At 35.6% G+C, this 14,248-nt stretch overlaps 1 protein-coding gene across 1 annotated transcript in view; it reads left to right on the top strand.

Annotated features, from left to right (window-relative positions):
• Positions 1 to 3,561: 3,561 nt before the first annotated feature.
• The window catches only part of csmd3a (CUB and Sushi multiple domains 3a), a gene marked incomplete at both ends in the record, with an annotated part of 275,340 nt that continues 264,653 nt past the window's right edge, over positions 3,562 to 14,248 (top strand). Inside the window, one exon of the mRNA XM_079429665.1 lies at positions 3,562 to 3,712. Within this exon, the coding sequence (XP_079285791.1) occupies positions 3,562 to 3,712 (151 nt within the window). The remainder of the gene's footprint in view (positions 3,713 to 14,248) is intronic.

Below are 14,248 nucleotides of genomic sequence, written 5' to 3'. Positions count from 1 at the left end.
CTATATTATATATTGTTATAATATATAATATAATATAATATAATGCTTGACTTACATTTTTTCTGCTATTCTATGAGTTTTACAAAAATGGGCATTGATAAACTTAAAAACTTGCAGCATTTATATTTTCCCTTTCTATATTATATATTGCTTATATATGCTATAATATATTATTTTTGTATTTTTATATTATATATATATATATAATGAGAGTTTTTCAGCTGTAATCGAATTATCAGTAGCTGTATTTTGCGTGGCTCTTGAAAGCATGCAGTAGATAAATTATTTTCCATCAATATTATATATAATTAAGATTATATTGTCATATCATTAATATAAGTAATTCTGTTACATTTTGTAGACTGTAACGCAGTTACCTTTGCACTACATTTTCTCACTTTTGGTCTGAGACACTCTGCTGTAGAATTGAGGTGTTATGCTTAGCTTGCAGATGTTTTTGCACATCAGAAGTGGTATTGTTTGCTGTGCACAAGTCTTTACCTCCAGACATGTTTGCATGCAATCGTATGGCTGTACCATGAAATTACATTGGGAAAGTTCATAGTGGCCGCACCTCGGGCTCCAGGGCAGAGCAAATCCCCCACTGCTCTGATGCAACCCCTAAATTGTGCCATTTTGTTCGCTACAAATAACAAGTATAACTCGATTCCATTAAAGTGCTCGGATTTATTTTTTCTTACCAGCAGTATTTTGACGTTTCTAAAACATAAATCTCAGGGCAAGCTGAAAGCAGTCTTTGTCCCGCTGTGCATGTCTCTCACACTCTAGAAATATAATACTCATCATGCTCTTGCATGCTAAAGCTTGTTTTTCTGCACACCTAATATATATCCCTATTAATCCCAACATGAGGAAGAGAAAGATTTTCAATCACATCAATCAGAAAATGCATGTTATGTTGCAAATTTAACAAGTGATGGTTGGAAAAACAGAATCTGATTGCATAACACGTTGCCTCCAATACTGCTTGTTTATATATCTAATTTCAGTTGTATTGATATGAAACAAATTCTTTGACAGCGAGCCAGAATTTCAGTGAGTAGCAGCTTTGCTGGCCTCCACCAAATCAATGGACAGATGAGTTGCTCTAGAAATAAATCATAGAAAAGCAGCATGCTTTGCATTCATGACCATGTATCATAGATGTTATTGCAGTGGTGCTGTGTTGCAGTGTGTGGGCTTGTGCTTGGCAGGAGGATCAGAATGTAAAGAAATGCATCAGTCTTGGTTTTCCCACCTGATTTAAAACGACTATAACTCAAAAGGTGTTTTTCACCTGGTTTTTGTACTAGAGTAGTATGTGTCTTGGGTTCACAGTGTGCTCATGTTATGCAATATATATTGATGTAGCACAATGACAGCTCTGGATATTGCTGTACAACTTGTTGTACTGTGTGTGATTTTCTCTAAGAACACGTCCAGGACTCAATACAGCACAACGGTAGTCATGTTGTTCTATCCTGTATAGTTTCAGTTCCCATCAACTTCCATTGTGTCGACAAAAAACAACAACAACAAAAAAACAATGAAAGTCAATGGAAACCAAAACCTTGTGGTTACCAACATTCTTCAGAATATCTTTTGTGATCCGTAATAAAACAACTCATACAGCTTTGGAATGACATGGGAGTGATTAAAATTTGCTGAATTTACTCAACTTCAGGTTAGGTTTGTTTATTCATAAAAACAGATTTGGAGAAATGTAGCATTGCATCACTCGCTCACTAATGGATCTTCTGCAGTGAATGGGTGCCGTCAGAATGAGAGTCCAAACAGCAGATAAAAACGCTCCAGTCCATCAATTGACATCTTATGAAGCGATACACTTCATGTTTGTAGGAAAAAGAGTCCAAATTAACACAACACAACACAACACATTTTTTGCTTAATTCAAATGTTTAATCTTGTTGTTTAACTTGATGTCAGGTGAAACCATGGGTTCTCATGTGTTTCGTAACTGATTGCAGTACACACATTGAATATATGGAAGCACGAAGGAGCTACGGTTGAGGCGAAGATGAATCATTAAAGGGTGCTTTTTGCACACATCATAGAAGGCTACGTCATACAGAGGATTTTATGGTGCTTTTTCGTCCTGGTGCAGTCCTTTGTATGGAACATTAGTAGTGGTTAGAAAGTCTCCTTTTGTCTTCTACAGAATGTGTCATCATACTTTGATATTTTAGGATGAATAAATGAGGGTAAGTTTACGGGTGAAGTATTCCTTTAATGGCACCCTTTGCAGTCTATAGTGTGGAGTAATTAATTCAGCACCACTGACAGCTCTTGACTGACCTCTATGTGTGTTCACACTGTTGATGCTTTCAAGCCCTGCTATGGAAAACATCTTCAATTTGTATATGTTACGAGTCTCTATCTTTCTGATTACTGTAATCTTTAGCTGTCAACAAATATTTTTCAAAAGAAACCCAAGCTCTCAGCAATCCTTATCTGAATGTGTGCATGTAAATGCATGTGTGTGCGTGTATTAGGTTTACCAGAGAGAGAGAGAGAGAGAGTGAAAGAGAAGTTGGCTGTGTGTGTTAAGAGTGCTGTATGGAACAGAAGTGGTCCTAACCTACAGATGGCGGAAGACTCTCTCTAAAATCCCATCTTTGATTAAATATACCTGGGGGGGTTGGCTAAACATAGATAAATTGGAAGCTCTCCCACTTTTAATGAAGTGCTGGAACAGACTGATTATGATAATGCAACACACAATTATGTACAATAAATAAACATGCAACTTTTTGCATGTGCGTTGTGCATATGTGCAGTGTTTAATGACAACGCACTTTTTCTGCATGCATTTACTAGAATAAGGCAATGCTTTTGCTTGGTGCATTGCAAACATTTTTGACTGTAATGCATGCACTTTTGACAACCACTTGAAAAATTATATTCTATGCATGTAATACCATGACAATGCACACGTTTATTAGAATAAGGCGTTGATTTTTGTTGATGCATCTCTATTTGAATTATTCCAGTAGTTAAGTGACATTTGGTAACTATTTTTTAAAAGCGATTGCATTCGTTTTGCGTTGTATGTAACGTTCGCATTTGGCTGATGCATTTCCAACATTTAGGCTAAAGCGCGCATTTGGCGATCCATTTTATTTTTGATATAAATTAATTATACACTGCATATAGTGATCAGTGACGATGCACTGATGTCGCCGATTGCATGCATTCACTTTTAAAAAAAACCCCAAAAAAATCGACGTTGCTTTTGGTTGATGCATCTGTTACATTTGAAACAGTAACGCGCGTGTATTTGGTAACTCTTTGTGAAATGCAAGGTGCATGCGAATGCATGCATTCATTAGAGATGCATTGAAAGCAGCATGCGCTGCTCTGTAAGTGAAGAGAGTCATATGAGGAGTACAGAGAATACTTTGTGCCCCTGTTGGCGAGATGGTTGAGTCCTCGTCAAGGTTGCTGCTGTTGGTCTCCTCATACATCCAGCGCTGACTGACTCCAGCAATCAGTCTCCTCTCCAGCGCGAGGAATATCCGTTTCTGCCGGACACTTGAGACTATGAAAGCAGCTGATAATGAGGGATGGCGAGGATTTCTAGTGCTTTCACATAAAGGATGTATCAGATGCGCTCACGCTACCACAATGACGATTAAAACTGGATTTATCATTGGGAATATAGTGTTCTGCTGTATACTGTCGTGTGTGCAGGGTAAGTGCTGCTGTTCGTGGGTTTGTGAGACTGTGAGGGGCTGCAGGTGTCTGGATGAGATGGAAAACGCAAAAAACATAGGCAGGAGTTTACAGAGCCTCAGTTGTGTCTGTATAATGCAGAACATACGTGTGTTCACACGCATCCGTAACTATAAGATTCGAAACGCATTTTAATGTGTTCACTAGTCGAGTCCATTATCACAGGACACTGAACATGATTAATAATTTCCTGGTCATTTAGTTTTTATTTTGTCCCATTTCAAGACGTTTTCTCAAAAAATGTAAATTTTCATCGCATATGTTGTCATCAGATTGTGCAGATACTGTATGGAAGTGAGCAAAAGTAATCTTAACATTTAAGTCTGTCTATCCATCTATCTGTCTATCTATCGCTATGGAAGTGAACAACACTGCTTAAAATTTCTCTCTCTCTCTCTATTGAAGCATTACTGATATTTCTCTTGTGTGCGCAGAATATTGTAACGTCATTTCAAAATGTATTTTTTTTTTCTAAAGAAGATGTATATTTAAGAAAATTTATAGAGTTTTACAGTAAAAATAAATAAACAGAGCAGCATGCTTTAATTTATGTAACTATGCATTAATTTAATAATTTATGTTGAAAGGGACATTCCCCTTATTAGAATTTAGGTCGTTTTTGTCCTAAATTTGTCATCATGGCATTTAACGTTGCATGTGGCCTTCCACATGATATTATTATCGGTAAAATTTACAGTAACATTTTAGTAGCTCAAATAGGTTGGTGTATTAATATTATAGAATTTAATGACACATACAGTAAAGTCCTATAAATTATTCACCAGAATGCCATCTTGTAATACTTGTAACGATGTTATAAGATTTTTACAGTGTAGAGAAAGAGTTAAATAACTATGCAATCTAAGTAGGTGGATGGATGGGTTGATGGACACACATGGGTGAACAGATTTATTAGACAGTTTTTTATTTCAAGTTTTTTAATTGTTTTATTCAAACACAGTGGTTGCATATGACTTAATTTGACACAGTGTTTATTTTTATTTCCCCTGTTGACTCTGAAAACTCTCTTTTTCTCTACCGTTTTTCTATCTCTCACTATATAATACATCTGGTCTTATTAATCTTTTTTAATAAAGTGCACAGTTCAGGATTTCTGCAGGGCTTTGCTTTAATGAAAAGCACAGGTTGCATGGGTTTTGTAGTACTGGACAGCAGGCATGATTGATTGGTGTTCGTATGTTTATGCATTAGATTTATACCCGGCAGACTAACCTCACAGAGTGACACAGAAATAGCTCATAACTGCCCACCAGAACCGTCTGTCACATATAGTGGCTCGTAGGGTAAAAGTAGTGATGTCCAAGTCATAAAATGTCATAGTGGAGATAGTCGCTGGTGTGTTGTGAATGAAGTAACAAGCAGATCTATTGATTGATATTGCAAATCTTGGAGACTAAAATCCATCTTTTGGAATTGCAATCAACGTGAGTCGCATTTGACGTGACTTGAAGCTGACAGGATGAGTAAAAATCCCCCACGCTGCTGTTTAAAATGATTTTTACTTTCAACAAACGCCTTTAAACTCATGCAGTATTCCCTTGCATGTGTTAGTGCTTAGTGCCTCAGTCTAATGGAAATCTAATGGAAATTATAGAATGAAGTTGCGCTGCCGCAGCACGACATTAACCTCCCTCGTATTCGTATTTAGCTTTCTTGCGTACATTCATGTGCCAAACAACAGCGGATCATTGTGCATACTAAAGTCCTCATTATATTTCCCTCCTGGTGTAGGTAAATGTCATATGGTATTGGGATTGAAATGCCGTTGGACAGAAAGCATGATTACTGTAGTTCAGCTCTGAGATCTGCTCGATTCATCATGATGTCACGTTGGTAAATAATGGGCCCTTTTTTCATGAAAGCAAATATTTAGTGGCTTTCTTCTATCAACAGCGCTCCAGCGATGAGACAAGGCCGCGGGTATTGCAGTAGTGGCTTTGAAGTTATTTCTCATATAATGTCCTTGGCCAAACAAACAGTGCTGCACTGCCTTCAAGGCTCTCTTGATGCATTTTTAATAAGAGGCGCTTCAAAAATTGGGCAGCGTGTAAAATGGGAAGACCAATGAAATAACTTTTCATCTCATTTAAAATTATTGATCTAGGTCCTGCTTGGTTGGTCGTGGTGTGGATGGTCTGGTGTGGTTTTGAGTTTGCGAATCTGCATGGTGCTTTCGTTTGCTCAGTTGGAGGATGTCCTTGATCTCTAGTGCTTGGCTTTGTTGTCCAAAAACAGTTTGGGTATCGGAAATAGTTAAGTCATTGTTTACTCGCCCCATTCTGCTGTTTTCACACAAAAGGGGATTTATAAAAAAGTATTTTAGCAAGTCTAGTCTGAGGACTGTTCGTAATGACCAAAACATACAGAACGGAACTCATTTTTGTTCGCTGGCAAAGATCTTAAATCTCATTCACATTGCTTTCAGATTCAAAAATGGCATGTGTGATGCAAGGTTTGACATCCTTAACGCCAAACCAACATGGAGAGATTATTGGGGGTATAATTTGAGAGATAACACTATTTCAGGCTTTCTATGTTTTAATCCAATGTTTTACTTCCAGTTTCTTTGTTACTTGAGAAAATTACTAGCAATTTCTGAGTGAAAATTGTTTCTACACCAAATTCCATTCAGTGATATGGAAAGATTTGGTCTTTGTCTCACAACTATTATATGACTTAAAAAAACAGACTACTTTTATAGTTCTTTTTTGGTCCTTTTTAAAGTATGACAGCTGTGGTCACTATGAAAGGTAAAACAGACAGTTTGCAGATTTGGAGCAACAGGAGGATGAGTCAAAATTCTCCTTTTTGTCTGAATTATTCATTTAAATCTGCACGGTTCTTTCATTTGCTCAGTTGGAGGATGCCCTTGATCTCTAGTGCTTGTCTTTGTTGTCCAATAAGAGCAGATAGCTTAAGGGCATTGGAAATAGTTCAGTTTTAGTTTACTCGCCCTCATTCTCCTTTTTTTTACACCAAAAAGGGAATTTTTGGAAGAATTTTAAGGCAAATCTAGTCCTAAGTCATAATAAACACCATAAAAGGCAAACCTAGTCATAATAAACACCATAAAAGTAAAGCAAAACCCATTTTTGTTTTCTTACAAAGATCTCAAATCCCATTCACATTGATTTCAGGCTAAAAAAATAGCATACATCATGCCAGCTTTGACTTCCCTGTCGCCAAACCAACAATGGTTCTTGAAAAACTTGTAATGTAGTGCATAAGTCATGGACTACTATTTATGTTACTTTTTGGTCTTTTTCTGAAGCTTGACAGCTGCGGTCACTACTGTATGAACAGTAAAAAACTAATAATTAACAGGGATGAAACAAGAAGAGGATGAATGAAAATTCTCCATTTTTTCCCCTGAGCTATTTTAAAAACAAAAAGTGTTTGATCAACATCAAGTTGAAACAGCTTAAAAATTGCACCTTTTCCGTTTGCTATGTCTTCGATCAGGGGTGCCCAACTCTGTTCCGGGCGATCGACTGTCCTGCAAAGTTTAGCTCCAACTCTAATCAAACACACCTGCCTTTAATTTTCACGTGATCCTGAAGACCTTAATTAGTTGCTTCAGGTGTGTTTGATTAGAGCTGGAGCTGAATTTGCTGGACAGTCGATCTTAGATACTGTCATTATTTTCTAGCATGCATCTCAAGGATACTTGCTCGTTGACTAGCACATGTCCTGAAGATGCCTGTGATTGACTGTGGAGGATGTGATGTTGTTCAGATGTTACATGTGCTCAGTATCTGCAGCGCTCTTCACTGCTTTAATTACATGTTCAGATGCAAACTGGGGTTTATTTTGAGCAGACGCACAAGATACCGCAGTATTTTATTGTGTAGTTACTGTAAATGAATGCTTATCATGAGCTTTCTTCTATAATTTAATTGATCCCTTTAGCTATGAACATCCACAGAAGAAAACTATTTTGCCCAGATTTTTTCAAACTCTGGAGACCTAATTGAGCTCTCAAGCATCGATTACATCTCATATTTTTCTCCTGGAAATTTTGGGAGAAATAAAAGTGTAGAGCTATAAAAAGATGTGAATAGCAATTCAGATCAGTTTGTTTAGGAGGAAAAATATTTGAGTTCAGAGATATGACATTTGATTTCTGGCTTTGGTATCTGGGCAAATCCTAACACAGTTTGAGAGATGATTGAAATCTTAGATTTACGTTTAGGATTTTAAAATTTGTGTCTGAAGAATAGTGTTGCTGGGTAATTCTGCATACATATTTATTTACAATACCATTCAAAATTTGGGGTCAGTATGTTCTTTCTTTCTTTCTTTTTTTTAGTAAGGATGCATTATATGAATCAAAAGTGACAGTTAAGACTTTTAAGACTTTAGAGACATTCTTTATGTAATTTACAGTTAAAACTTTAGACTTTTTTAATGTTACAAAATATTTCAATTACAAATAAAGGCTGCTATTCTATCCAAATCCATTATCCAATGTTTAATGTTTGTTTTTCATACAATATATTGTCTGTTCAGAAACCATGGTATATGTAGCATGTTCTTTTGGGTTGAAGATGGCATAATATCACTTTCAGACATTGACTTGCAGTTAGGTTTTAATGAAAGTTTTACCAATATTACGGTCTTGTTTCTCCACAACATCAGATTCCGGTGTCAACATGTCGCCTTCAGCAAAAGAGCCAGTATGAAACTATTTTCTACTTGATCCTGATAACCTTTATTCAACATCACTCTCGAGCTGAAATGCTGTGAAGATCACGTTTAAAAAACAGCATGACCACTGAGTGGAATAGGGCAGGAAGCAGCTAGGAAATTAATTTATTCAGTCAAGCAGATGAAGCTTTAATTGACATTGTGATCCATCATCAACCTCTCCGTCCTTATCAAAGATAATTGACTTGAAATGCTGCTCAGATGTCAGATTTGTCTTGTAGCTATCCGGATGACTTTTAATATGTGCTTATAATATTTTTCCCAGTCATCTTTCATTCAATTAATGATGTATTAGGTTGTCTGTAGACATGTTCATCCACTGTACTCTGAGATCTGAGAGACTGGTAGCTTGATGTGAACTAGTTTTTCTTGGTTTGAACAGGAATATCACTGCTACTGAATAAACGCATCCAATCAATCAATAAATTAGTCAGTCAGTCAATCATTTTGGTTTTAAACATCTATGTTTTAATTTATTCATTTCAACATTGATGTTTAGATTTGTTTAAACAAAAGTATTTGGGTTTATTTATTTAAACCAATGTTTTGATTGTTTAGTATTTATTATTTTTGCATTAAAACATATCATTGTTTTATTTAAACATCAGTATTTTGATCAGTGATTTGATTATTAGTTTAAACAAACAAAATTTTTTTTTTTATTTAAACATCAATATTTGGATTTATTTATTTAAAGATTAGTTTTTAATTTATTTAATGTTTACTTTATTTGTTCATTTGAACATTTTAATTTGTGTAACTCGAGTGAATATCTAAGCACTTTTTAAAATTGAATTTTTTTTTGTCCTTTTTTGGTGAACACTATATATATTTATTTTTACATATTCTTTATTCTGTAGCATTTGCTTTGCTGCCATGTTTCTACGGTGTTGCTTGGTGGTTGATGAATTACACACAAATTTTATTTATACAAAATCTGTGGTTCTGACATTGTGCATTTTTATTCAGTTTTTGTCTGCGTTTGTTGTTATATATGACAAGCGTAATCATTTATAAGGCTGCAATGTGAGGTTTATCATTTTATAACACCGTCTTTTTGTCAAAGCGTGTATTATTTGAGCAGTTAAGTTGCTTAAATCATATTTTTTTCTGTCTTTTTGGAGTTTGCAGGAATGTTATAGATGCTATTGGAAAAAGTCCTGTTTGCAAGTTTGCATTGGGGAACTGCATTCATGCTTTTAACATAAACCATGTAGGGAAAATCTTAAAAAAAATCCCTAATCCTAAGTATGAGTGACAGTAGGCCTAATAGTAATAGTGATATTGTCTATCCGCTTATTTCCCATCCATCTCCTACCTGCGTATTGTGTTTCCCCACACATTTATCTACTGACATCAGTTTTTTCAAATGTCTTGCCTATGCAGCGCAGTCTTTTGTTTTAAGAAGCTTTCAAAAGTCTCGCTCAGTTGCACAACCGCTCTGCTTGGTTATCAGGCGGCGCTTCACAGGGTTCAACAGCTTGATTGACAAACACCGCTTAAGTTCATTACACAAACCCTGGCTCTTGCCTTCTCTTCGAGGAATCCCTGGTCTTGGAAAGCAGGCATTTTCTCACAAATCGAATAACAGATGGCAGACCTGGGCGATCGTAATTATTCACCAGCAAATCAGGAGAGCTCTCTCGTTTATTAACCAAATCAGAGCCAGCAGTAAAGTCACTGCCTATTCTAGCAAGCAAAGGGGCCTGTGGTAATTGACACTGATGAAGTTTGATTAGTTGTATTGGGGAGTTTTGCTTTAATACTCCTGGCATGACCCGCTGGGTAAGTTTTCAGGCTGTGCAATGCTGAAATTTGTATTGTTTGTGCTCACTTCAATAATTCAGTGCTTTCAATTTCGATTACGTCATCTGTTTCTTGTCAAGCGATTGCGTTCTGTCACAGCGGATTATCTTTGATCACTGGCTTAGTGGTTTCTTCTAAGTGAACTTAATCCACATATATTGCCTTTTTTGAGTTTCTTGAAGTGTCTTAGATTTAGGAAATCTTTGTCAGTTAGACATGAAACTTAAACTGGCATATTATGATCCTTATAGGAACAGTTCACCTAAAAATGAAGCTTCTGGCATCATTCATGTTGTTTCAAATTTTCCTTCAGGGAAGCAAACAGGTTTATAACCGCTTGAGGATGAGTAAATGATGATAAAAATTACATCTCTTTTAGTGCCTTAATGTGATTTGATTACAAAACGAAATATGGGTGCAAGTGGCATCTGCGATTAAATGATGCATGCAATGACTTTCAAAGTGATTTTTAGTGGATGTACCTTAATTATGAACATGTTCCACTAACCAGAAAGTGTACAAATAGGTTTCTGGCTGTGTCAGAAAAGAAAACACAGCTGCCCAGTCAGTCAGTAATTTAACAAGTAGCGCTTTTGTATGAATTCACCTCCTGAGGAAAGTCCAAAGCACCTTAATGTCACATTTAATGACCAAGAATAAATTCAAGTAAGCTTTACTTAAAAAAAGAAAAAAGGACATATTTAATGTCCACAATGCTTATTTCCATGAGACAGCCTGTGTCTTTGAACACTTTTTATGCTATTGTTATAAAATTGTTTAATAATTTAAAACCTAACTTGCATTCTTAAACTTGTGAAGTCAAACAAAGTCTAAATAAAAAATGTATATGTCTATTTGGTGAGTATCTTATTTTGAATATCTTATATCATGATTTTAGGGCTCATATAGCAAATATGGAGCTCACTTGAGGAGGAGAAACAGCTCAGTTTTATTCATAGGTCCAAACTGAGCAAAAATATGCAATTTGGTGCATGTTTTATGAACAAAAAGTACAATGAAATTCTGATAGCTTGTAATTCAGTGGGATGTTTATGACAGCATAGCAGACTACTTACAGTAAATGCACATAAATATCAGTTGTCACTCTATATCTTAGATTATATTAAATACTTAGTTTTATGATCAGTGCTCTATAGTTTCAAACCATATAATGCAATGCAATACATTAACGGTTGAGAGATGAACAAATAAATGTTCTTCAAAAGCATGATGATCATATTTGATACATTTCAACATGATTTTTCTAAAAATAAATAATAAAAGATAATCAAGTAAACCGAAGTTGCTTTAGTCCAGTGAGTGTTCATCTTAAAATATTACTAACAATATACTAACTAGTTATTCTTGCATTACTTTATAAAATCAGCATCAATTTCACCACAAAAACACACATGAACAACCTGAAGGTGGATGTTTTTACAATTATCCTAAAAGGCCTTTTACTTGCTAAGCAGTACGAACTATCAGTCAGACAACAGAAGGCATGTAGCTGATATGTGCAACAGGTTATTCAACAGTGTTTTGATCATGTTGATCATTTAGACTAATTGATTAGAAATGTGTGTATTAAATATAACACAGTTCGTTGTATACACTGTAAAAAAAAAAAAAAAGTTGAGCCAACTTAAAATTTTAAGGCAACCAGTTTCAGCAGATTTTTGAGTTTTCTCAACTTGTTGTTTTAAGTTTATGCAACAAAAAGTTGAGAATCTCCTACAAAAATAAGTTGAGAGAACTCAAAAATCTGCCTTAAAATTTAAAGTTGGCTCAACATTTTTATTTTTTTTCCACTGGATTAACTTAATTAATGCATCATGGAAAAGTTTTGAATGACTGATGCTTTTGAGGAAATACTCTATTTATCGTCAGCAATGATTCATTGATTCAGATTCACCCAATAGGCAGGTTCTCAAGATAAACTGAGTATTTGATCATGTGATCTCATTTTCTGTATTCATGTTTAAAACTTAAGGAAGTGCACCTATAAGTGTCCAACTCTTTTTGGAGTACTGTACATAGTTGTTTTTGATCACTAAAATGAAGATGAAAACATTGTATAATCAAAGAAACAGTTGTTTGGTTGCTAAGCCGAAGGTTTGCCCTTTCCTTTGGCTTCAAAGGGCCATCTCCTCTGCTTTGATCAACCTGACTCATGTTGAGATCCCTGTTGCCTCATCCACCGACTAGCCTTGCTACAAATCAATACTGGCTTTCGATTGCAACTTACAGCATGGCTGATAGTTTGTTTTCAGATGTAATGAACAGTCTTAAACAAAAGCGTGGGTCTGTCTGAGATGACCCCCAGCTGGGTGTGACGGCTCTTATGACAGAAATGATTGATCCACAGCCATGTCTAATGGTTTCTCTGCTTGTTAACATACTGCAGGTCTAGACGGCTAGTGATTGTGATGCTGATTTCAGCCTGTTATTTTTCAAATCAAGGATTATGCAGTCAAAGATGAAGTGAATTAGTAGCACTGAATAGCATTGCAAGTATAATGACTGTTTTCAAACAGGTTTCTTAAACACTTGTTTGGATGAACAGATTGTTTTGCATAAACTCATGCATTGGTTTAATCAGTCTTGCTGTGGGCTGGTTCTATCTATCTATCTATCTATCTATCTATCTATCTATCTATCTATCTATCTATCTATCTATCTATCTATCTATCTATCTATCTGTCTGTCTGTCTGTCTGTCTGTCTGTCTGTCTGTCTGTCTGTCTGTCTGTCTGTCTGTCTGTCTGTCTGTCGTACTAATTACTGTTCTATTGTTCTACATTCTATCATTCTATCAATTTATCGTTCCATCATTTTATCATTCTATCTTTCTGTTCATTCTATTGCTCTGTTTGTTATTCTGTCTGTCTATCGTTCATTCTGTCTATTATTATATCTATCTATCATTCTGTCTGTCTTTCTTTCTGTTGTTCTGTCTATCTTTCATTCTATAATTTTATTATTCTACGTTCTATCAATTTATATACAATAAATCCTGCACACTAGCCATTTTTTTTTTTTTTTGGAAGTTGGACATTTTTTGGTCGTTTTTCCTATGCACCTTTCAATTACTCTCAGGGTGGTTTGTTAATTTATATATAATAAAAATATATATTTCATTATTTTAATTACATATAAATATTTTGTATATATGTGTTTTCACATCTCATACAACTTTAGCTGTATATATATATATATATATATACACGCACACACACACACACACACATATATATTTATATACAAAAGTATTGGAACATGTGACTGACAGGTGTATTTTGTTGCCCAGGTGTGTCCTATCACAATCATTATTCAAACAATAATTAGCACTGAATGTCTACGCTCAGTTTCAGGTTTGGGTTTCACCTGTTCAAACCGCATTTATAGTTAAGAGGTGTAACCAACATGAAAACCAGAGAGCTGTCTATGGGTGAAAAACAAGCAATTGTGAAGCTGAGAGAAGAAGAAAAATCAATCAGAGCCATTGCACACACATTGGCCATAGCCATTTCAACCATTTGGAATGTCCTGAAGAAGAAATAAGCCACTGGTGTACTAAGTAACAGACATCGAACAGGTAGACCAAGGAAAACAACTGCAGTTGATGACAGAAACATTGTGAGAGCTGTCAGGAAAGACCCAAAAACAACTGTAAGTGAATTCAGCAACAACCTCCAGAGGGCAGGAGTGAAGGTATCACAATCTACTGTTCGCAGAAGACTTCGTGATCACAAGTAGAGAGGCTACACCAGAAGATGCAAACCACTCATTAGCAAGAATAGGAAGGCCAGGCTCTGGGACAAAGTTTTATGGACTGATAAGACAAAGATTAACCTTTGCCAAAGTGACGGAAAGGCTGTAGTTTGGAGAAAGAAAGGATCTGCTCATGATCCCAAGCATATAAGCTCATCTGTGAAACACAGTGGAGGTAATGTCATGGC

Source organism: Barbus barbus, assembly GCF_936440315.1.
Source record: "Barbus barbus genome assembly, chromosome: 12".
NCBI lineage: Eukaryota > Metazoa > Chordata > Actinopteri > Cypriniformes > Cyprinidae > Barbus > Barbus barbus.
The sequence above is the reverse complement of the archived record's forward strand: the minus strand, read 5'-3'. Positions and strand labels throughout refer to the sequence as shown.